The sequence below is a fragment of the Equus asinus genome, chromosome 8 (genome assembly GCF_041296235.1).
Source record: "Equus asinus isolate D_3611 breed Donkey chromosome 8, EquAss-T2T_v2, whole genome shotgun sequence".
NCBI classification, from domain to species: Eukaryota; Metazoa; Chordata; class Mammalia; order Perissodactyla; family Equidae; genus Equus; species Equus asinus.
Window position 1 is genome coordinate 88,188,022 of NC_091797.1, and position 23,264 is coordinate 88,211,285.

Here is a 23,264-nt window from a genome sequence, read left to right on the forward strand (position 1 = left end):
CTGACCATCACTCAACATCTTCTCTGAGGGGTCATTAATGGGGACCCTGGCAAGCACCTCGAGCTTCAATCTCTGAAACAGCAAGATGTCCAGTAGCCCGCACATATTAGAACCCAGCCTTTGTCCTGCCACCCAGCAGGTGCCCCGCGCCAACTAGCGAGCCTACCTTGATCTGCCCCAAGCCCATGGTGACAGCAAGGGGTGAAACCTTTAATAACGAGGCAGGAGATGAAGTCCAGCGGGAATCCCAGCTGGCCAGGAAGGAATATCAAGCTGGTCCCAGCTCTGCCCAGTCTCAGAGGACACAGGTGGATGTGGGCTGGGAGATGGGGTGTGGGTGGGATTAGGGCTAAGGATTGGTAGGTGACACACCCTGTTTGGACTAGCCTGGAGAGCAGGAAAGGGAGGCTAGGGTCTGAGGCCTAGGCACTTCTTCAAGTATCCTGGCCTCTAAGCAGAATGGGGGAGGGCTGAGGGCCCCTCCCCCCACATACACACACAGGGACAGCCTTTGGCATACGAAGAAGGAAATGCTTAGGGCAGGGGCAGCCCCAAGAGGCAGGAGCCTTGAGACCCTGAGAAGAACAGAACCACGGCCCCCACCTCAGCAGGAAGGCCCTAGAGTCTTGCCCCAGGGCAGGAGCCCCAGGGCTCACTGCATGCAGCCCCACAGGAAGGCCAGCAGCACAGCACAGGCGGGCAATTGCATTTCATGTAACCACTCCCACTCCCAACTCCTTAAAAGTGTGTCCCTGCTTCAGCTCAGGGAGACAGATTTGAGCCCTGCCTCCTGTCTCCTTGCTGGTGGGCCGTGCAAGAAAGCTCTTTCTTCTCTCAAAACCTGGTGCTGTAGTGGTGGCTTCTATGCTCATCAGGCAGTGAGCCTTTGCTTGGTAACACTATACAACGTTCTTTTCTAATATCTTGTCCAGCTTTCAGCTATACTCAGTGGGAGGTTTGATATATACAATTTATTTACTACTGCTAGAGTGAGCAAGTTCACTTTCCTTAAATTATATATTGTATTGCTACTTAGCTCAAATCCATTCCTGGAAGACCTTTAATTAGTCCCCCAAACACCTATTCAGTAAGGTGAAACTTAGGCACTGTGATACATTATAAAAATTTTATCTATAAACCTTTGGGATAGTAAGGCTTTCTCCTAGAAATATTGAATACTCAGCTTCCTTCATCTAACTTATAAAGGACTAGTAGGCTAATAAAATCAGATAGCTCCCTAGTCACAATATTTCCATTTCTTAGAAAAGCAACAATTTTTTCTAATCAGTAGATTAAGAAGCCTAAAACCAGCATGTATTTTTAAAATATGACCCAATTCAATGATTTTAACATGAATATCTTTATTGAATCACACTGTTTTAAATTTATAAATCTAGACATTATTGTATAGTGCTATGACTAAATGATATTTGCATTGCATTTATAGGAAACATTCAGAAAGTTTTTAATAACTACTTTGAATCTGTTCCTTCCAAATTATTTTTATAGATTTCTAGAAAGTACTATCATAAATCAAATTCTATTTTTGAAAAGAACATATTGCCTTAACTTTCTTTAATCATGGACCCATCTCTTGTATTATATTTATCATTACTGGCAGTACTGTTGGGTAGAGGTTACTAGATTATGATATATTTTTAAATGACTTGCTTTAATTTTATCTCTTATAAGATGAATTCGATTGCAAACCTAAATTGATGAACTAATAGTCAAAGGAACTATATTGTTTATAAACATACCCTTTCTGGTATATTTCTGAAACTCATCTACCCGCTCCCCGGAAATACCACTCTATTTAGGAGTATAAGAAAACCAAGTTTCATGTACTGTTTCCGGATTCCATTTAAAGATAGTTTTAACTGGAGAGAAAATAACGTGTTTACTTTCAGGAGAAACATAATAGCTTCATTTAAACAACTTATTCAGGAGTCTCTTCTGATTATTGTACAGCTAACACGGTAATATCCCACTTGGAACATGCTCCAGAGGATGAATTAAACAGAAATGCTAATAGAGCTCATAATTTCCCTTCTTTGCGGAAAAAGTGACAAAATGTCTCAATGTTCCTAAGCTGCCAACTTTTAAATCACAAGGCTCTCCTTTATTACAGCTTCGCCAAAAATACATTCAAATTCCCACCCCAGTACCAAGAATAAACAATACTTCATATAGGTTCTTTCTTTCATACAAAATATTAAATAACACAAATCCCCATTTAATTTTGCTATTTTTATCAGTTTGCTGTCCTTTAAAAACAAAATGTTTCAAAAATAAAGTATCTATCACTTTCCAAATAGAATGACTAGTTCGTAGATGTACCCTCCAGGTAGCTAATGCCCAACCACTGCAATTAATCGAGCAGCCTTGCTCAGAGTGCAAAACATGCAGGCACCTTTCATCATAAAGTCATTGTAACACATTTGAAAGGTAAATTGCAAGACCTAACCCTCACTGTCAGTTCTCCCTCCTGGAAAACAGAAGTTTCATGTTAAGTCAGTGGTAGGATGGAAAATAGCATCCACCCCCCTGAATCTCCTCCATGTCCAATCAAGGATGATTAGACTCTAAAACTCTGCGTCCGGGAAAATATTTGAGACGTACAGCTTCAAAAGGAAAAAAATCAATCAATTTCCAAATTGTGGTCTTCCACATCCCATCAGGCCTCCTTCTGTAGGTCAAAGGTAAAAGAGACGGTTTGTCAGGGAGTGATGTGGCTCTTGGTGAATACTCTGGCCCACGAGGTAAGCCAGTTTGTGGGCGTAGTGGCAAGGAGCCGGAACTCGGATGACACCCTTTAGGAGAAACAAAAATTTTAACCTTATATCTACTTTTCCTAAATTTAAATTTTCACCGATATCAATTCTAAGGTTCAAAAAGAACAGATTCGATTTTGAACCATTTTCCAGATTTGAAGGAAAATCAGTATCCAAAAAAATACTCACTGGCAAATTATAATACATGTGGCATAGTCTGTAAGTTAGCCCCTGGACCGTATCTGGGCTCAAGCGAACGGTGTCGTGGATGACGTTGTAATGAGTAGGCGTGACAGTACCATCTTTCACAGACTGACTCACAATAAAAAAATCGTACCTGGAATTACAGAACGTGTGGGTATTTAAGCTTATTTAAGAAAAAGAATGTAGCGAACCTGGTATCTGAAATGACATTCATTTACAGAAATCCATCCTACAGACAGTTTCCTTTACATTTAGAAGCCTAGCTAACCGTTGAGCACTGACTTGATAAGCAAATCCAGCCAAGACAATATTCACACAAGTAATAACTCTCATGGGATTTAGACTTACAAGCATAAGTAGTGCTATCTAGAGGCAAAAACATGAAACTGGCACATTTGATATGGTCATAGGTAACTTGATTCAGAGATCCAGGGGTGGACACTTCCCGCCTCTCCCTGAGAATCACCGGAATATATTCAAACTCCCTAAATGATAGGACTTGTAAGGTTAATCCACTTATTGTAAATATTGAATTTATTTTTATGTGCATCATCTTACGTTATGCTTTATGTTGATCGTACTTTTCATTTGCTTTTTTCTTTAATCCTTCCCTGCTTCCACTAGATTGAGCAATGTCTTCTTTAATTTTACTTCATTTCTCCCTAATTGGTATGAATGTCATGCTTTATTTCCTGCTGTGGTTTGGCATAATTTTCTCATTTGCTAGTTGACTTTACAAGTCTAAAGAAGTTCTATCATTCTTCCTTATAACAGCACAATTTTAGAGTGATAAGTCTATTTAGAGTATATTTTTCAAATTCTGTGAGAAGAAAATGGTTGAAGACAGAAAAATCTATAATCCAATGTATCTATTCATACAATTTTTAACCTTCCTTAGGTCAATTCTTCCTTTCTCCTCCAAATCATGCAAACCTCAAAAAATTCTGTTACTATTTGAATAAAAGGGAATATTTAGAATAAATAAAGGTGGCTTACCACTCCTTCCTGGTCAACTCTACATCAACGACTGTTCCTGGACGTGGATTTCGAAGTTTTCCTTCAGACTCAACAAAAAATCGGGTGTTGATTCGTTTCTTCACCACAATGACAGCTAGTTTGACACTTAAAAAAATCATAATCAGGGTCACTATGTTCACTTAGTGTTATCTTAGAAGCATTCAGAGTGTCAAAACACTGCAAACACAGGATCCATTCAAAAGAATCTGCAGATGGCAGTTCTCCTTCGCTCCCAACTTTACTGTCTTAGTGCCTGATTCAAGCAGTAGAGAAGGAGGGTTCAACAGCCACCCATCTCCGAGGGGAAGGGTCCATTCCTCACAAGGTCAGGACCACTTCTGCTATCTATGCTGGGCACCAGGCTTCAAGGACTAACAGCTGAGGCCAGAGGGGGCAGCTGGAGGGATCCCCGGCCCTGGGACCCACAAAACTCCAGCATAAAGGAGTTGGATAAGTAGAAACCATTGACAGACTATGTTCATGGATTTTAACGAATATCTGACGTTAGCAAGCCCTCCTACATCAAAGGCTTGAAGGGACGTTAGAAAAAGAGAAAGATTCCTAGGGGTTCCATGGGGGAAAAATTTTCTACTGCAATGTTCCACTTCTGCTCCGTACTCTGACGTGGGCATGGAGCACAGAGTCAAAGCGGGAAGGGTTTCCGTTCTCCCCACCCATCCACTGAAGCCTCTGTTCTTCTCTAGCTCTTTCTCTCTCATAATTCACACATCAAACTGTCAGATCTTCATCCAAGATTAAAATGTGGAGCTTACAAAATCTGCACTTTATAACTGATATACCTACTCGTTCGTTTGTAAAATACTTTCTAAGCAGGATGAAATCTGTGGTATCTCATACTTAATCAATGCTTCAAGCTGACCATCTCCCACGCCATCCCGATACACAATAACAGAACGTGGCATAAATGGATTATGTTCACGCCAGAGCTTCAGAGCAGCTAAAAGGAAGCCAGAAACACAAGTAAATGAGCCATAACTTGGAACAAACTGGCCACTGCTATTTTTGACCCCTTCTAGGTTCATTTTTCAATATCATAGCTTTCGGGACCGTGGCACTGCTTAAGTCCTCAGTCTAATCAGGGTTTCTCAATGAAAGTATTAAAATTTTGAGCCATATTTCTCTGTGGTGGGGGTGGGGGTGCTGTTGTCCCACGGGTGGTAAAATGTTTTACCCACTAGACTAGATGCCAGTAGCTTCTCCATCTCAGTTGTGACAACCAACAGTGTCTTCAGTCATTGCCAAATGTCCCCGGGGGTCAGTATCCGCACTGGTGGAGAAGTACCAGTATAGACTCAAGAGCTCCAACTTCTCCAGGACACTGACCTTGCAAGCAGTCCCTCAGCCCATTCACAAGCTCCTGCCCCGATTCCTGGAAGATACATTGAGAGAACCACCTGTTTGGAGAAAAAGAAGCCTTCAGAGTTTGGAAAATGAATGTCATCATTTTGATTCTGGATTAATCTATGACCCAGAAAATCATTATTGGCAGCTGAGGATCCAATTGAGGATCCCTTCTTTCATTCCCATGCAGATAGCAAAGCATGGGTCTCTTCTGATCTCTTAGGCATTTAATAAAATTTTGAATGCACACAAATAGTAATATAGACAGGAAAGCATTCATTAACGTTACTAAAAATCATATACGCTTTCAATATGCGTGACTCCCGTCCTTCCACCTACAGAGGGATGCCACAAAATGAACACCCAGTGCTCCTAGAGATTCCTGCTTCTAGGCCAATGTCTTAAACGCTGGCTCACCTATAATAATCTGCTTTGAAGGACTAGTTTTCCTTCAACAATAATAGCTATTGTGACTGCTTACCAAGATATCAGTTAAAATTACATATTTGTCTCAATGTTCTATTCACAGATCGGAGCCCTACTGTAGCAGAATTGTCCCTGTCCTAACCCCCCTGGAACCCGTGACTATAGTGAGCTGTCCCCTCTGTGATTGTGTTATGACACAGCCAACTTTAGTTAAGCTTCCTCTAATCTCATGAGGCCCTTTAAAAGCAGGGAATTTTCTAGACTTTGCGTGGTGAACACGATACAGTCTAGACAGAAGTAGTGATGTACACCTGAAATTTACATAATGTTATAAACCAAGGTGACCTCAATAAAATACACTTTTTTAAAAAGAATCTCTCTGCCTAGAACATGGCAGGTTCTATTAGCTAAGGGGTAGTTTAACTTTTAAAATTAAAATTTTAACCAGAAGTTGACTATGTTATAAAAATGTCAACAAACATCAATTAGGTCCACCTCTCCTACTTGGTCTGGAGATAGCTACCAATTAAACAACATCTTCCAAAGTATACTCACTGTGTTAATTCGTCATTGACGCTCGACACAAATCCTGCAATTGACTTCCGTCGATTTACAATATCGTGGAAACAATCGATACCGATGAACATTGTATTCCGCAACTTAAATTTTTAAAAAGGTAGTAAATTGAGTTAGGAGAGAATGCAAGCAAAATTTAACAATTACCTTTTAAATCTAGTTAAATAGAATCTTAAATTCCACTAAACACAAATGAAATAAAGAGAAGGCAACAAAATGCAACGTACTCCTGTTTCCACCTTCCAGAGGGCTCCTCCCATCTTGCAATTCATCTGCTGGGCGATCTTTGTAGCAATGGTCATCAGCGTCTGGGGTTTGTCTAAGGTCCGCGCCACCACACACTGGCTTGGAATGGGGTAATTGACGCACAAGAATTTCTTTATGCCGTCATACATTTCTTTCCTGTCACTTGACAGCACGCAAACGACCTCGAAAGCAAGCAAATATGAAATTCCAGGATGCAATAACACAGTGATACGAGAAAGGGACACCACGTTGAGGAAGCTATTGAGGTGGTGCACTGACAGCGAAGAGTCTATGTGTTAAAGAAATAGCTGAATCCATGAGGGTAAAGGGTCTAGAATCACATTACATTAAACAATCGTGAGTGAGTGTGGGGAAGAAACTGGCTGTAGGACAGGCATTTGACAATAGGCGTCAATCGCTTAGATTTGCAAAATCCTTTGGTCCTAGTTATTCAATTTCCAGTTTATCAAGACGTTAACAAGGGTGGGTTACAAACGTAGACTGAAATATAGCATCATCAGGACAGTCACCGTCTACAGGACCATCATTATCTGTGGGGCATTTGCCAGGCATTTTACTTGACTCGGTTAATTGTTCCATCAACAACCTACTGGGGACACTATTGTCGCCATTTCAGCCTTGAGCAAATTATGGAAGTTATGGAAATTGCCTGATTTACAAGCAGCAGAGCAAGGTTTCAGACATTCCCTAGGACCCCCAGCAGGACCTGGGGGTTAGCAAGAGAGGTTACCGCTTGGCTCGTTTCTGACCGTAATGGGAAAATCATCAGTATATTATTTTTAACATGATAATGCTTGTAAGAAGTTTTTGGCAGATATCTTTTATCAGATTAGGGAAAGTCTTCTTCTCATTCTAGACTGAGCTTTTCTTTTCACATGAAAGGGTGTGGAATTTCATTAAACGCATTACCTGCAATGATTAAAAGAAATATTTTTCCCTGTAATTCAATACACTAACCAGCTAATCGTTTATATTTTTCTAAAAACTGCATTTCAAATTTTCACATTTACTGGCACACCCTAGCCTATGGCGTTCTCCTAATATTTCTTTAACCTCCAGCGAGTCTGTAATAATGAACACTACTTGTTCCTGATGCTTTGAGCCTCACTTTTTTCTTCACTCTCGACAATATCAAATTTTAATATTTTCAGCTTTAGATTCGTTGGCTGTTCTCTATTTAGTTTCTGCTTTTTATTGTTGATTTCATTCTACTTTATTTGGGTTTACTCTGTTCTTGTGCATTAAAATTCAGACTTCATCCCCAAAGCATTCATTAAGGGCTGTGGGTCCCCTCTTATCACCAGCATGCTGTTTTACACAGATTTCGATGCATAGTACTTACATGGTCTCTCCATTCTAAGAGTTTTTATTTTATTAAATTATTATTATTTATTAAATTTCCACTGAGATTATTCTAATATGGTTGTCACTTAAAAATACCTCTTTGGTCTTTGAGTTTACGTGGTTTAATGATTTCTAATTGTAACGTACTATGGTCACTGCGGGTAGTCGATAGGATATCGATGCTTCATTATTTGCCTAGGATTTCTCCAAGCCCATTGTGATCAGCTAAAGATGAAGACAAAACAAACTTAAAGATATGCTTTTTAAAAGCACCTAATCTTTGGGCTACAGATCACACACACACATGTATATCTCTCTGTATATACATATTAGTAGGTTACTAGGTCAAGCTTTTAAATAGGAGTTTAAAATCTTCTAGATTCTAGTTTTTTTTATCTGCTGATCTCTGAGTTTCCTGAGCGTGGTCAGCTACCATTGTCTCCTAAAATGTCAGCTTCTGGAATAGCATGGACCTGTCCACCGCTGAGAAGAGCTATTCAGGCTGATGAAAATATAGGGGCATGCCTGTTGTAAGGCTCAGCCAGTTTAACAACACAATGAGGAATGATAGGGTTGAGATAAGAGAGAAGCAGGGACCCAGAGAGATGATCCCAGCAACTGAGGCTGCATTCTCTCAAGATATCTGCCTGGCTCAGTAAACACGGCTGAGAGGCTGCAAGGCTATGAAAAGACTGACAGCCTCATAGAGAGAGAAGGACAGAAATTGAAGACAAGGTCCTGCCAAGGAAAGGGTGCTTGAGTTAAATTTTGAGTGTCTACCACTCAAAACTAAACAGATTAGATTTACAACACCTAAGTGTTAAAGAAGACAGGAAGCTATGGGATGCTCAAGCTGATGGTGGATGTGTACACCGGTGCAACTATTTTGGAAAACTTATGAGTAGCATCCCAGGTAAATCCCCAACAGAAATGCATACATATGTGCACAAAAGACACATAAAAAAGTATCCACACAGTACTATAAGTAAGAGCAAAACTAGAAACATTGCAAATGTTCATCAATAGAATGGATTGAGTTAAAAACAATGGGATACTATATAGAGCGAGAGAATGACCTACAGCTACACCCAGCAAAGATGAATCTCAAGGTTGAGCAAAAGAAAACAGAGGCAAAAGACTATGTAAATGTATGACTCTTTTTAGGTAAAGTTCAAAAAGGGTGACACTAAGCTCTGGTGATAGAAGTGGGGGTAGTAGTTGTATTTGGGGGATAGGGAGTTTGAAGGGGACAAAATGAGCATCACATAACAGTAAAAGCTTATAATCCATTAAAAAAGAATCCATGAGTCCATGTTTACATAGGTAAATAAAGAATGAAAATGTCTTCCTTAAAATAGAATACCAACTAATAAATATTGAAGGAATGTTGAAAGCACAAAAATCACCATTTGGTGAGGACCGTAATAATAAGCATTTCAGGCAAGAATCATCAATGCATGTTAAAAATTGGTGACTGAAACTTCAAGGAGAAACAGGAAATTTGCATAGTCTCAAAGTGTCTTCCCACTATAAATTTATCAAAGGGAAAAAAACAGTAACTTTAAAATGGTGAAACCTATCGGACCTCATCTTAATTGAATGATCAAACTTAAAATTACCAGTTAAATCAACATTATGTGCTTCCCAATGTGATGGATTGAGGACATAGCATTAATTCTTTAGTATTCTGCAAGAGTGCATGACCTGAATCTAATCATGATGGAACAAGAAAATCCATATTGAGGATTGTTCTAGAAAACAACTTGCCACTGCACTTCCAAAAGGTTAAGGCCATAAAACCCAAAGAAAGACTGAAGAAATTTTTGAGATTAAAAGAAGACTAAAATAACATGTCAATTAGATGCCTCAGGTAACCCTAGATGGACCAGACAAATAATTTATTTTGCTATAAAGGAGATAAGATTGGTAGAACTTGAATTCAGTGTGCAGATCAGATAAATGGCTCAGGAAAATACACACATACACTATAACTATTGTGAATAATGGCACACACACACATATATATATATGGACACACATAAATAAGGAGAGGGAAAGAAGGATTAAATGCAGATAGATATATATGGATATACAGCTAGACAGATGGAAAGAAGAAGGAGAGAGAATGATTATATGAATGTAGTAAAATTTAATATTTAGGAAACCTGGATGATGGTTATAAAGAGATTTATACTATCTTTGCAAATCTTCCTGTAAGTCTGAAATTACATTAAAATATAAAGTTAAAAGAAATAAAAGTTTTAAATATTCAGGAAAACAGAAATTAGAAGTTTTGGACTGAATTGATGTGTAATCATTATTTTTAAAAGAAAAACTGTAAGATTCTCTATTTAAAATAATGGGGACCATGTTCTCAGTTGGCATTTTTTAACGCAAATGTCTGATTTTCAGGAATTATTATTTTTGAGATAACTGTATTTCATTTTTATTCTTGTAGCCTTAAATTATTAGCACAATACTAGATTTGTTTTCCTTTCTGTGAAAAAAAAATCCTATAGCTTGAATATGCTTTTATTTCTTCTACTTCTGCCTTACTCCTCCAACTCATACATGTATAGGATTTTAATTCTTTATTATTCAAACACGAGCTTCCTTCCTCGTGATGACTTGTTTAAAATAGTAATCTACAAGCTGTTGTCTGCATACACCATAAGGAAAATACATTCTGAAACAGTATGAACACTTAGGAATTACTGGTAGTGTTACCACCAATTCGTATTACATATTTGTGAAGTTAACATTTTATTTTATATATAACATAAATGTGTGGCTTGATGTCTTATCTGATTCAATGGATTATCTTACACAGCCTGGTTCTGGCCTCTTGCCCAGTGCCACACAGCCTTTAAAATCTGTGAGCCGCATCACTTCACCCCTACTTACATACATGAATTCCCCTCTATGGAAATCTATGGAGATTTCTGTTTTTACTTAAAGACAATCTTGCACATTATTTTCAGACCCTATTTTATTGCTCATTCCCAGTTGTCTGGAGTGCATAAGAAGATTGTAGGCATGCTGCCCTCCACCATCTGACAAAATATTTAAGGGGCTGCCTTGAGTAAAAGAAGATATTTTTCAAAAAAGCAAATCCAGGATAAATGAGTAAAAGTGAGACAAGTTCCCATTCAAGAGATGAAGGATTTCTTTTTTTTTTCCCCCAAGAAATTCCAACCAATTGAAAAGGTGATCTTTAGCTTCTCAGGCAGATGCTAAATGAGCAAAGAAATTCCTGTTATGAGAATGAGTTGGGATTCAGACAACTACAAAGGCTCGATCAACTCTGATTCTAACATACTAAGATGTGACTCTTTGCCGATTCCTAATGGACGTTTCCCTGATCTAGCTGAGCACTGAAGGCCACAACACTGGAGAAGAATGGAACACAGTACTCAATACAGTAAGACTCAAAATGTAAGTACAATATTCTTTCAAAAGTAAGATGTTTCATTTGACACTGAGTATGGCTCATACAAAGTATCCTTCAGGGTAGCCAAAAAGGCTCCTTAGCGGAAACTAAAAGGCGAGAAAATCCTGGCCTTTATGTAAAAGACAATAAGAGAAACATCAGGGTTTCATGATCAAGAAACAAAGATCCCTTTAAAGATCATCCCAGAGGAAGAAGGGAAGAACGCAAGATGAATTAGGAGAAAGAATCCAAAGAAAGAAGAAAAAAGAAGTTGCTTTGGCAATTCAGATACAACATAATGACAATTTGGTCTAAGACGCTGGATGGCAGAAATGAAAGGAAAAATCCTAAGTAAAATACTGAGCGAAGGGAAGATGAGGTGCTGCAAGAGAGCAGAGAGTTTGCAGGTTACAACTGGAGAGAGAAACGATAAATGTGATGATCTCCACAATCCATATTTCTTTACATTTGTATGGTGTTTTTCAGTTTGAGACTTAAAGAAATAATAATTCCAAGTCCTCAAGCCTGAAAGAAGTTGCATAACGTGATAATATTAAGTAGTACCTCAAACCCAAAAGTCTGTATTCAGCTCTAGTATAGGGGTAAATTTGTATTCGTTGGCTAGTTTAGAAGACCAATAGCAACATTCCAAATTCTGTGATACGTACAAACGCCGCTTTAGAACAACCACTAAAACTGTGCGTGTATCAAGTAGACTTACCATCTGTGTCTTTGAGGAGGCGCGTTTTTCTAAGACATTTATATAGGATTTGACTGTGTCATTGACTTCAAGCCTAGAAAATAAGTATATCGTCTATATTCAAAAGGTCATGAACAGAGAAACACATAATATTTTATGCAACCAATGAAACACTATATAAAATAAGTCAAGAAAAAATGCCAAGATAAGCATTTCAGTTGAAAGCTTGCTTTTAAAACCAAGACAAGTTGAACAATTTTTGGAAATACATCTGGGAACTAGTTCTTAATATCCCCCCATCCATTTACACCAAGTTGACAGTTCTCATGTCTTCCTCAACATGGATCCTAATAGCCACAAACCATATATCACAAAAGCCTGTTTTAATATTTGTTGACTGGAGATTAGATGGGTATTTTGTTTACAAACTTTCAGAGTTTTGATAAAGTGACTGATTTCTACAGTTTAACATTTTCAGTTATTCCACTCCCTGATTGCTAACAACCGAGGTTTAAATTGGAAGGAATTTCTGCTCTACTCACATTTTGGCATCTCTCATAGCTATGCCCATGGTGGGTGTGACTTTCCGTAGACACTGCATTAACGAAATGGCTGCCCCGTAATTTCTCTTAGTGTAAAGCATTAGCCAATCATCCAGGGACTTCACCTTAAGTAAGGGGCCCTTTCTTGTTTCTTTTGACCATTCTGCAAACAGTGGATGGGAGTTAAACTGGAAAAGAATTCCAAGACACGGTATAAAACTTCATTTAAAAAAACCACCTAAGATCCTTTCCATTGTAAATCTGTGCTATCTCCCGCTGAAATATTACAATTTTAAACTTTAATCATGACTGAATTAGATATTTTTATGAAGAGACAGGTTAGTAATGCTGGAATTCTATCATGGGTTACTCTGGATTATTTTGATCTTAACTATTTGACTCTTAAGGATACAGTTAGAAGATCATTTTGCCTTGAGAAAATGTCCACAATACTAACAGGTAAAGATACAGAACTGAGTTTACTGTATTCCAAGCACTTTCCATGCATTCCTTTTGAATATTTGCTTGTTCTCTCATATAAAGAATAGGTAGTCTAAGAGAGAGTAGTCATAATTATTGACATGACTAAGTTAGTTCCTGTTTTTGTTATTATTTGACAATGTTATTATTCCTACGATGACCTGTCAACTTTGAAACCGTCTTACCACTCTTCTTCCCTGGCAAATTCTGACTTCTTTCAGCAGTCTTCCTGAGAAGGACAAAAAGTTGGTATCGAATTTCAAATCCCAGAGTCGAAGCTCCTCTTGCGCAGTCTTATCTCTGAAAGTTAAAATATTTCCACATGATCAAATCAAGGAAAATAAGCAAAAACAATTATTCATTTGCAAAACACAGGGCAATTTCCCTCTCACATAAGTTTCCTTCTTGCTTGTCCTCGGTTAAGATGCTACAGATCAACTCCCTCAAACTCTGAATAGTCTTGTCTTGCTCTCACATTTGTGGGGGCACTAGTCTTTCCATTTCATTTCATTCATCTCCCTCTAGATTTCCTCTAACATTGCAATGACAGAAAAAATAGAATTGTCCCCCCAAATCTCATTTTCTTCCCAATCGTCATTTTTTAACTGAAGAATCTGAGATGCCAAGGGATCTCTCTGCACGGGTCTCAAATTTGGTTCACACACACAGAGCCAGGAAAGCAGCGCTTACCTTTGTACAGTATTCATGAATTTTTGCAGTTCGTGCTGCCTTTTGTCTGGATCCAACCTCATGTGAAGAGCCAGGTCTCTCATCACTCTGTAGTCTTGACGCATGGCATCCGTTAGACCTTCAACAGAGATCCAAAAGATACAGCTGAGTAAGCAAGAATAGACTTTTTCAGAGGAGACTTAACTGCGGTATCCGGAAGAGGAAGAATGAACAGAGGACACAGCTCCAGGTCAGATGGAGTATCATGAAAAGCCCACACTTCTACACCCGAATATCTGTGACTTTAAAGAGGGATTGTCTCCTGGGAAGACCGCATAAATCTGCTATACCTGTCAGGCTGCAGAGCTCAGGGACCAGCAGTACAGGTTCGTTGGGTGTGTCCTGCTGGCTCTTCTTCCATTTTCCCTTGCTGATCAAAAGTGGCTGAGTTAAGTCAGTGACCTGTGTGTCATATTGCTGCTCAACAGAAGCGAGAAAGAACACTGGCATGATTATCAGCAAAACCTTCGTAACACCTCAACAATAGGTACAAACGTGCATTTTTGGGTCACAAATGGATGCCCAGAGGTGTGGTGACATTGCTTCCTCAAGCTTAAAATTGCGTTAAAAATACCCTTAATGTTTTCTGAATTTAGATGTCTCAGGGACCACGTCTTTTTTCTTATAAACATACACGGCTAAGGAGAAAAAGACTCCCACAAACGTTAAATTGGAGTCACTGAGCTATCCTTCTTTAACTTTGCATATGGAGATGGGTGAGGGACTCCTAGAGTGCCTATTTCTCACCTCAGTCTTGCCTTAAAAATTCCTAAACCATATTGAGAACTTTCAAGAGGATTCCTACACTAATGGGGGACAATCAAAGCTGGCCACTTTTCAGAGTCACCATTTCAGATCTATTCTCAACCTCCTCCTGCATCATTTCCCCTAAGTTCTTAGTCCCTGCTTCCAGTAGGAAAAGGCATTTTCAAAGACATTACACGCACAAGTTCCTACCCTAGGCTGTAATGCTTGCACAATGAAGTGCCTTTACCCTCCAACACAAAGTGGTCCCTTCAGAGATCCTCCTGTGTTGCTTATTGGTAAGCAAGGTCCTTGTCAATAATAATTTAGCCACACGAACTCCGGTATCAACTGTCTTTTCGATATCTTGGGAACTTCAAAGGAATTCCCACGTTAGACAAGAAGACTTCAAATCCAGTGTTCATGGCTTTTTCTTCTTGGGCTGGGCTACTACTTTCAATTCTCATGAAATTCTTGCAGATTACATAGTTTATTTTCCTTAAAGTGGTCTGTAGTTATCTGAAAGGCAGCTGGGACTCACCCCCACTCCCCGATCCTACAGCCTTCTTAAGGTGGGAGCTAGTGCAAGTATGCACATGTGTGTAGAATTGTGGCACCATTTTAGGCCTCATCAACTGCTCCTACCACCCAGTTTCTCCAAGCCTTTGGAGGTGCTATTCTTCCTGTAGAGAACTTTGGAAATCGCACTTCCTTTGTTACAGCTGTTATGAAATATCCTAGAAGGATCTTTTGCAACATCTAAAAAATCAGTTCTGTTGCTCCTATTTGCATTATTATTAAACCTCTATTGAAAGCCATCGTATTTCCCTTCCAATGACTTATCTATGAATTCATTGACTTTTCCAGATCTCATGACAACACTAAAACTAAACTGTTATCTCTCTCTAGACTGAGTTCCCCCCAGGGCATCCTGAGACTCCCCCAGTCACTTCAAATATTTCTGCCCATCTGTTTTACTCAAGTAAAGCTGCTGAAAACCTTTCCTTATATTTCATTTACATCCATGACTATCTGCAGATGCCAAAAAGGTAGCTTGCCTTAATGTGTCAAATTCCCCCCTCTCAAATTATTCCTAACCCCCCACCCTGTGATGACATTCATAAACTAACTATTACAATTTATATGTGCCGGTCAAGGTATAAGATACAAGAGGTATTACAAACAGCAAAACCAGCACTGCCCTGCCCCCATGAAACTCAGTCTACTGGGGAGGGGAGAGACTAATGAAATTATCACCCAAACATGTAATTACAAATTGGGATAAACGTCATGAAATACAAATGCGTACAGAATAGGGTGCCCACAGAGGCCTGAGGTTGCAGGTTGGCGTGTGCGTTTGGGGTGGGAGGGGGGTTGTTAGGATATCCAGAATGGCTCTTCTTAATCAATGACCTTTGAGATGAAATTTGTAGAATGAGCAAGCCTAGGTAGAGGAATGATCACAGTTAAATCTAGGAGGAAGGAGGTCCTTATCTCCCTCACATCCTCATCTCCGTCACTTCCCCAACTTGCATTCCCTAGCCTGTCATAATCACTCCCTCATAAATGCCATCAATTCCTTCCCTCCTTTTAGCCTTCATCATACTACGTTGGCAAGCTCTGACCATGCAACAACCCAGCTGTCTGTCCTGTGCGTGTAACCAGCAACTGAGCCCTGCTGATTGGTTCTACAGTTAGTCTTGGCCACAATCTGAAAGGGGTGCTCTATTCAAATCCCCTCATTATGCTCCTTACTCATTCAAAAACCAACATCTCATACCTTCTCATCTCTTCCCAAATCTCCTACACACCCCCTTCCCTCCACCCACCAACCGACACAGCCAACCATCTTGCTTCCTACTTCACTGAGAAATAGGAGGATTCAGACAGGAATCCACAACATTCTGCCCAGTGTTTACCTTTTCCCCTGTAGACATGTGCTCTGCCGCTGGGGCCCGATTTCTACGGAGGGTTTGTCCTGCTCAGAGAAAAGTCAGCCCCTAAACAGAGCTCTGGATTCTAACCTCTGCTCAACTTCAGGGATTTTGTTTCTGTTATTATCCCTTATTTCTCTTACAATTGATTTCTCCCTCTCTGTTGGATGATTTCCACCAAGATGGAAACATACTATTGTCTAATTTTTTAAACTCCTCCTTCATCTCTCATACCATTTCTCTCCTCTTCTTTTGTAGCAAACATTGCCACGTTTTTTTCTTCAGTACCTTCCACTTGGACTTTGATTCCCACTATTACCCATTTGCTCTTGGTATGAGCTCCATGCTATCAGACCCAATACACACTTGACTGTATCTCTTTTCCCTCCAGCTTCATTGAGGTGTAACTGGTATACCAAAATCTGCACACAACTACGGGATACAATTTGGTGAGTTTGGACGTAGGTATACGGTCTTATTTAACCTCTTAACATTCTACAGAGATGCACTTCCCTCCTCTTTCTTGAAATACTTTATTCTCTTGTTTATCTACATATTCTGCCTAGGTGACTGCAGATCAAAAGCCAAGGATTAGAGAATGGCTAATGACTGCCCAAATCTAAACCTCCAGGCTTTACCTCCCCGTGGAACTCCAGATTCATGGACATGCCCAAACAGCAGGCTTTATTTACCCCTTTGGGCAGAGAAAATGCTGTGAAATCACATCGTGTCACCTTGCTGTACATGAAAGAGGAGAGCCGCCTCCTCGGCTGTCACTTAGCTAGGGTCAGGCTACAGGACTGAAGTTTTGACAAACAGGAAGACGAGTAGAAGTGGTGCATCAGCCTATCACTTCCAGTCCAAGGTCCCTAAGAGCCAGGGCGTTTCTTCTGCTTCTTTTCCTCTCACGCAACCACCTCGGAGTCCACTTGGTGAGATGGTCGAGCCACAAAATGGTAACACTGGATCGCTGAGTCATCCCATGGAAGAGAGCTTCCCTGAGAGCAACTAGACTCCCATTGGACTTTACTCAAGCCAGAAATAAGTCCTTCTTTTATTAAGTTACTGACATTTCCATTTCCAACTCCAACAGAGCCGATCTCATCCCCGAACGATCCCCAAACCTGCTCCTCCCACAGACTCCCCCATGGCAGGAAATGATGCCATTGTCCCCCGCACTTCCTCAGATAAAGCCCAAGGGTTGTGTGGCAGGCTCCTCTTTCCATCACTCACTGCATCCAAGCCATCAATAAGTCCTGTCCATTTTCAACTATTTCTCCCACTCTAATCCAGGTCACCCTCATCACTTACCTAAACCAATTTAATAACCTCCTCATTGTTCTCCCTGCCTCCATGTTTAACCCCATACAGCCCATTTGCGGTACATCAGATGAAATAATCTTGAAAATGAAAAATTCATCTACATAATACCCTTGGACAATAAAATCCGGTCGACTTTTCTAGAGAACGCACTAGCCTTGGTAGCTAGTGCCTGATCTGGATACATCATGGCCATCTTGAAAATGATGTCTTTGCACTATCTCTTCTCTTTTCCTTGATCTGCACACAGCTTGCTCCTTTTTGACGTTCACATTTCGGCTTCTCAGAGAAGCTTTCCTTGACTACCCAGTCTAAGTAGCCACCAGACACTCTCTATAATCCCCTTCAATTTTAATTATCTGCACATCCTTTATAACTATCAGAATAGTTTTCTTCTTGTTTGCCATCTCCCTGCCTGCCGTGAGAATGCAAGTTCCTGTGAGATCAGAGAACTCAATTGTCTTACCAATGTATACGCAAGATATATGATAGGAACTCACTCAACACTTTTTGGATTGAAGGAAAAGCACTAAGTATGAAGCACAAATGAAGATAATGTCAGAATAGAACCATCCCCTTGAAGGGATGTCAGAGGGCTGTGTATCCCCAATGGTTTCAAGTAGCTAGATTTTGGGTTGCAATATAAAAAATACAAGCTGTTTTTTAAAAACCATCCATTTATAAGTTCTTTCCATTTGCTACAAATATCTGTGATTCCTTTAATTATCTTTCTCTCATCTTCCAAAGCTAGAAAAGCTCCCTCATCAACTGGTATATCTTAGTTTACTAAGGCAAGTCTACGTACGTTCTTGTGAACACTCAAAGATTGAAGAATCCATGAATTACGAGATTTAGCATATAATTGACATCATTTCAGGTAGTAATTGGCCATTTTTTCCTTCCTTTTGAACCAAACTCTATAGGGCTGCAATTTCTACATAAGTAAAGTTTTCATATCTTAAGTCTTACCATATTTTATTTTCTACCTAACAATGCATCTACATGTTTAAAACTCCCATAGCCACTTCTGTGACTGACACAAGGGGCCATATTGGAGCCATTCTAATTCTGTGACATTACCCTGTACCCAAGCTACTTGAATACACGGATAATAGAAGTCAAGCTATAATATCCCAAAAGGAGAATATAAATATATAAATATATAAATGACTTAAAAATATATTTAACCACATAATCTGAAAAGATTTTAAGATTTAAATATATTTAAAGAAATAAAATTTCATACCTGCCTGTAGTAGTCCACAAAGGTGATTCTGTTGCCATCTGACTTTTTAAATGTAGCTTTAGGAGTCTCCTCCCAATTAATAGCATCCACCCTGTAGGTTCTGTTGTTGTGCCTGTGGAATAATCACAATATATGGTATTATTCCTGGCTCATTCATTGCGTGGAACCATGCAAGAATCAAGGGGTTTAAATCCTGTAAGTAATTGCAGGATACGTCAGCTTTAGTAAGGCTAATTCCCATAACATGCAATTCACCCACTTAAATGTACAATCTAATGATTTTTAGTATAGTCACAGTTGCGCAAACATCAACACAGTCAGTTTTAGAATATTTTCGTCACACAAAAAAGAAACACCATAACCATGAGCGTCACTCCCCATTTCCACCCAACTCCCCCAGCCCTTGGGCAACCACTAGTTTACTTTCTGTCCCTATACATTGGCCTACCATCACATTTTACATAAATTAACTCACACAATATGTGATCTTTCCTGACTGGCTTCTTTCACTTAGCATAATGTCTTCAAGGTTCATCCACGCTGTAGAACGTATTGGTACTTAATTCCTTTTTATTGCCAAATAATATTCCATTGTATAGATATACTATATTTTTGCTTATCCACTTACCAGTTGATGAACATACGGGTTGTTTACACTTTTGAGCTATTATGAATAACGATGTTATAGACATTCACATACCAATACTGCTGGACATATGTTTTCATTTCTCTTGAGCATATAACTAAGAGTGGAAATGCTGGGTCATACGGTAACTTTATATTTAGCATGTTGAGGAAATGCCAGACTATTTTGCAAAAAGGCCATACAATTTTACACTCACACCAGCCGTCGATGAAGGTTGGTTCCGATTTTTCCACATCCTTACCTATACTGGTTAATATCTGCTCTTTCATTTTAACCATCCTAGTGGGTATAGAGTGATATTTCATGGTGGTTTTAATTTGTATTTTCTTGATGGCTAATGATGTTCAGCATCTTTTCATGTGATTATTGGCCATTGGTATATTCTCTTTGGAGAAATGTCTATTCATATCCTTTGCCTATTTTTAAAAATTGAGTTTCTTTTCATTGAGTCGTACATGTTCTTTATATATATATATAAATACAAGTTACTTACCAGATATGTGATTTGCAAATATTCTCTCCCATTCTGTGAGTTGTCTTTTCACTTTTTTGACAGTGTACTTAAAGAACAAAAGTTTTAATTTGGTGAAGTCCAATTTGTCTACATTTTTTTTTTTTGAAGAACCTTAGCCCTGAGCTAACTACTGCCAGTCCTCCTCTTTTTTGCTGAGGAAGCCTGGCCCTGAGCTAACATCCATGCCCATCTTCCTCTACTTTCTATGTGGGACGCCTACCACAGCATGGCTTTTGCCAAGCGGTGCCATATCCGCACCCGGGATCCCAACCAGTGAACCCCGGGCCACCGAGAAGCGGACCGTGCACACTTAACCGCTGAGCCACTGGGCCGGCCCATTTACATTTTTGTCATCACTTGTGCTTTTGGTGGCTTATATAATAAGCTTTTACCTAACCCAAACTCCTATGTTTTCTTCTAAGAATTTTGGGCTTTTAACTCTTACATTTAGGTCTATTTTGAGTTCCAGTTTAGCTAATTTTGTGTGTTGTGTGAGGAAGGAGCAGCTGGATATCCAGCTGTGCCAGCAAAATTAGTTGAAAAGACTATTCTTCCCCTGATTGAATTGTCTTGACATCATGGTTGAAAGTCAACTGACCATAAATGTGAGGATTAACTTCCGGATCCTCAGTTCTATTTCACCGATCTATATATCCATCCTAATGCCAGCAGTACACTGTCTTCATTACTTCAGCTTTGCAGTAAGTTTTGAAATTGGCAAGTGTGAGTTTTCTAACTGCTCTTTTCTTCAGATTATTTTGCAAACTGGTGCAGCCACTGTGGAAAGCAGTATGGAGATTTCTCAAAAAATTAATAGAAGTACCATATGATCCCACTGCTGAGTATTTATCCAAAGAACATGAAGTGAATAATTCAAAGAGATTTATGCATCCCTATGTTCATCGCAGCATTATTCACAACAGCCAAGACGTGGAAGCAACATACATATGATGGAATACTATTCAGCCATAAAAAATACAAAATTATCCCATTTGCAACAACATGAACGGACCTTGAGGGTATTATGCTGGGCAAAATAACTCAGAGAAAGACAAACACCGTATGATTTCACTCATATGTGGAAGATAAACACATGAATAAGGAGAAGAGATTAGTGGTTACTAGAGGGGAAGGAGGTAGGGGGAGAGGGAGAGGCGTACAGGGGCACATGTGTATGGTGACAGACAAAAATTAGACTATCAGTGGGGGGCACGATGCAATCCATACAGAAACTGAAATATAATAATGTACATCTAAAATTTCCACAATGTCATAAGCCAATATGACCTCAAAAAATTTTCAAAAACATTGTTTTGGCTGAGTAACTTTCAATCCATTCTCTTATCAACTTAAGATTTCTGGTGTAGAGAGAGACTCGAAATAAAAAGTCCCTTCCAAAGGAAATTTGCTAATGTGTTCTAATTAAGCACTGATTTTTAGAATCCCTAGACACAGAGGGAGAGAAAAGCAAGAAGACATTTGGAATGAGCATACTCAGCTACACGCAAGTGAGGTTTCAAATGAATGCATTAACATTAGGAACTGCAAAAACGGCAAAGCTGACAATTGACACAGTCCTCTCCCATACTGTATAAGCAGATGAGAAAAGTATACAGCGATTCTTGCCATTTGCATGCTATTTCTACTTCTGAACTTCAATATTTAGTAATTTGAAAATAATAGGAACATCTCTTATGGAAAAATAAGGTTTTCAAAGGGATTAGATGGGTTTTAGGGCTGGTCCAGTATTGTAGTGGTTAGGTTTGTGTGTCTGCTTTGGCAGCCCAGGTAGCAGACCTACACACCACTCAGCAACATCAAGCCAGGCTGTGGCAGCGTCCCACATACAAGACAGAAGAAGATTGGCACAGATGTTAGCTCAGTGACAATCTTCCTCACCTCAAAAAAAAAAAAGTGATTGCATGGGCTTTTAAGATGCAGACTTACTTGGTGAGAACGATTAAGCCAACTAATGCTTTAGAAACTCGCTGTTTGACATCTCCCTCTCTGGGAGTGTCAACAATCCTCATTATTACATCATAAGCAGTTTCCATTCGGAGCAGTTTGTGGCTCACGTCGGCACAGAGGGTAATACTGTTTTCATATTCAAGAATAGACGTGAAGTAACCAGGCCAGACTTCCAGACTGCAAACAGAACACAGTAGATGTGAGTGTCAAGGCCAAGCTCTGATCATGGAGCCAAGCGTTATGGGCCCAAACTCAGGGTCTGAAACGGATGCTTAGGAGTCGGTTCCAATTTCTTAGTTTTAGTAATAACTGGTGTTTCTAAGGAACTTCCAATAGAGATTTACCAGATGTGCTGGTTATAAGTAACACATCATCTTTGTTAAACCATTTTTATTATTACTCACAGGCTTAAAGTGTCATGTATACTCATGTACGTGAGAATATTATATATATATATATATATATATACCCATATATACACATATATACATATAGATACAATTGCTATGATTGAAAATATTTTCAGAGAGAAATTACCCAAATTTGGGATGAATATTTAGGTTTCTTAGATGGTTTACACAACAACTGAATATCTTAAGGGTTGTGCTTAAGATGCTAGGAGTTTTAGAGTGAATCTTTTCACTTCCTTTGAAGTTTACATTAAACTTAATTGTTCATAGCCAGAGGGTACGATTTAAAAGACCATCACTTGTAAACCACGTGACTTCAAATGAGAGTAACTTTCTCAAAAGCTTCTGTTTCTGTGCACAGAATGTGGAACTTTCCACTTTATACAAACCTATGATCCAAGAACTGAGTGGCTCCACATTTATTGTAATAGTTGCGACCAATCTGTTTCAATTCCATCGACTTCAAAATTCTAGAAATGGAAAGAATAGGTTGCATTGAACGCACAGTGAATACCAAGCATTTGGTAACAGACCTCAAGATACATGAGGGAAAGATATCTGCCACTGGCTTTGTTTACACTAACGATTAACATGAAGTGCCTGATATAACAGGTAAGTTACACTATGAGGT

General features: G+C 39.3%; 1 protein-coding gene across 1 annotated transcript in view; it reads right to left on the reverse strand.

Annotated features, from left to right (window-relative positions):
- Window positions 1-1,348: 1,348 nt before the first annotated feature.
- The window catches only part of PIWIL3 (piwi like RNA-mediated gene silencing 3), a 32,528-nt gene continuing 10,612 nt past the window's right edge, over window positions 1,349-23,264 (reverse strand). The window contains exons 7-21 of the mRNA XM_044775678.2: window positions 23,023-23,103; window positions 22,203-22,400; window positions 19,096-19,207; window positions 14,142-14,268; window positions 13,813-13,930; window positions 13,308-13,422; window positions 12,643-12,830; window positions 12,122-12,194; window positions 6,587-6,787; window positions 6,339-6,442; window positions 5,340-5,410; window positions 4,800-4,953; window positions 3,975-4,100; window positions 2,964-3,111; window positions 1,349-2,813 (exon numbers count right to left, since the gene is read on the reverse strand). Of these exons, the coding sequence (XP_044631613.1) occupies window positions 2,697-2,813; window positions 2,964-3,111; window positions 3,975-4,100; window positions 4,800-4,953; window positions 5,340-5,410; window positions 6,339-6,442; window positions 6,587-6,787; window positions 12,122-12,194; window positions 12,643-12,830; window positions 13,308-13,422; window positions 13,813-13,930; window positions 14,142-14,268; window positions 19,096-19,207; window positions 22,203-22,400; window positions 23,023-23,103 (1,933 nt within the window). The 3' untranslated portion in view covers window positions 1,349-2,696. The remainder of the gene's footprint in view (window positions 2,814-2,963; window positions 3,112-3,974; window positions 4,101-4,799; window positions 4,954-5,339; window positions 5,411-6,338; window positions 6,443-6,586; window positions 6,788-12,121; window positions 12,195-12,642; window positions 12,831-13,307; window positions 13,423-13,812; window positions 13,931-14,141; window positions 14,269-19,095; window positions 19,208-22,202; window positions 22,401-23,022; window positions 23,104-23,264) is intronic.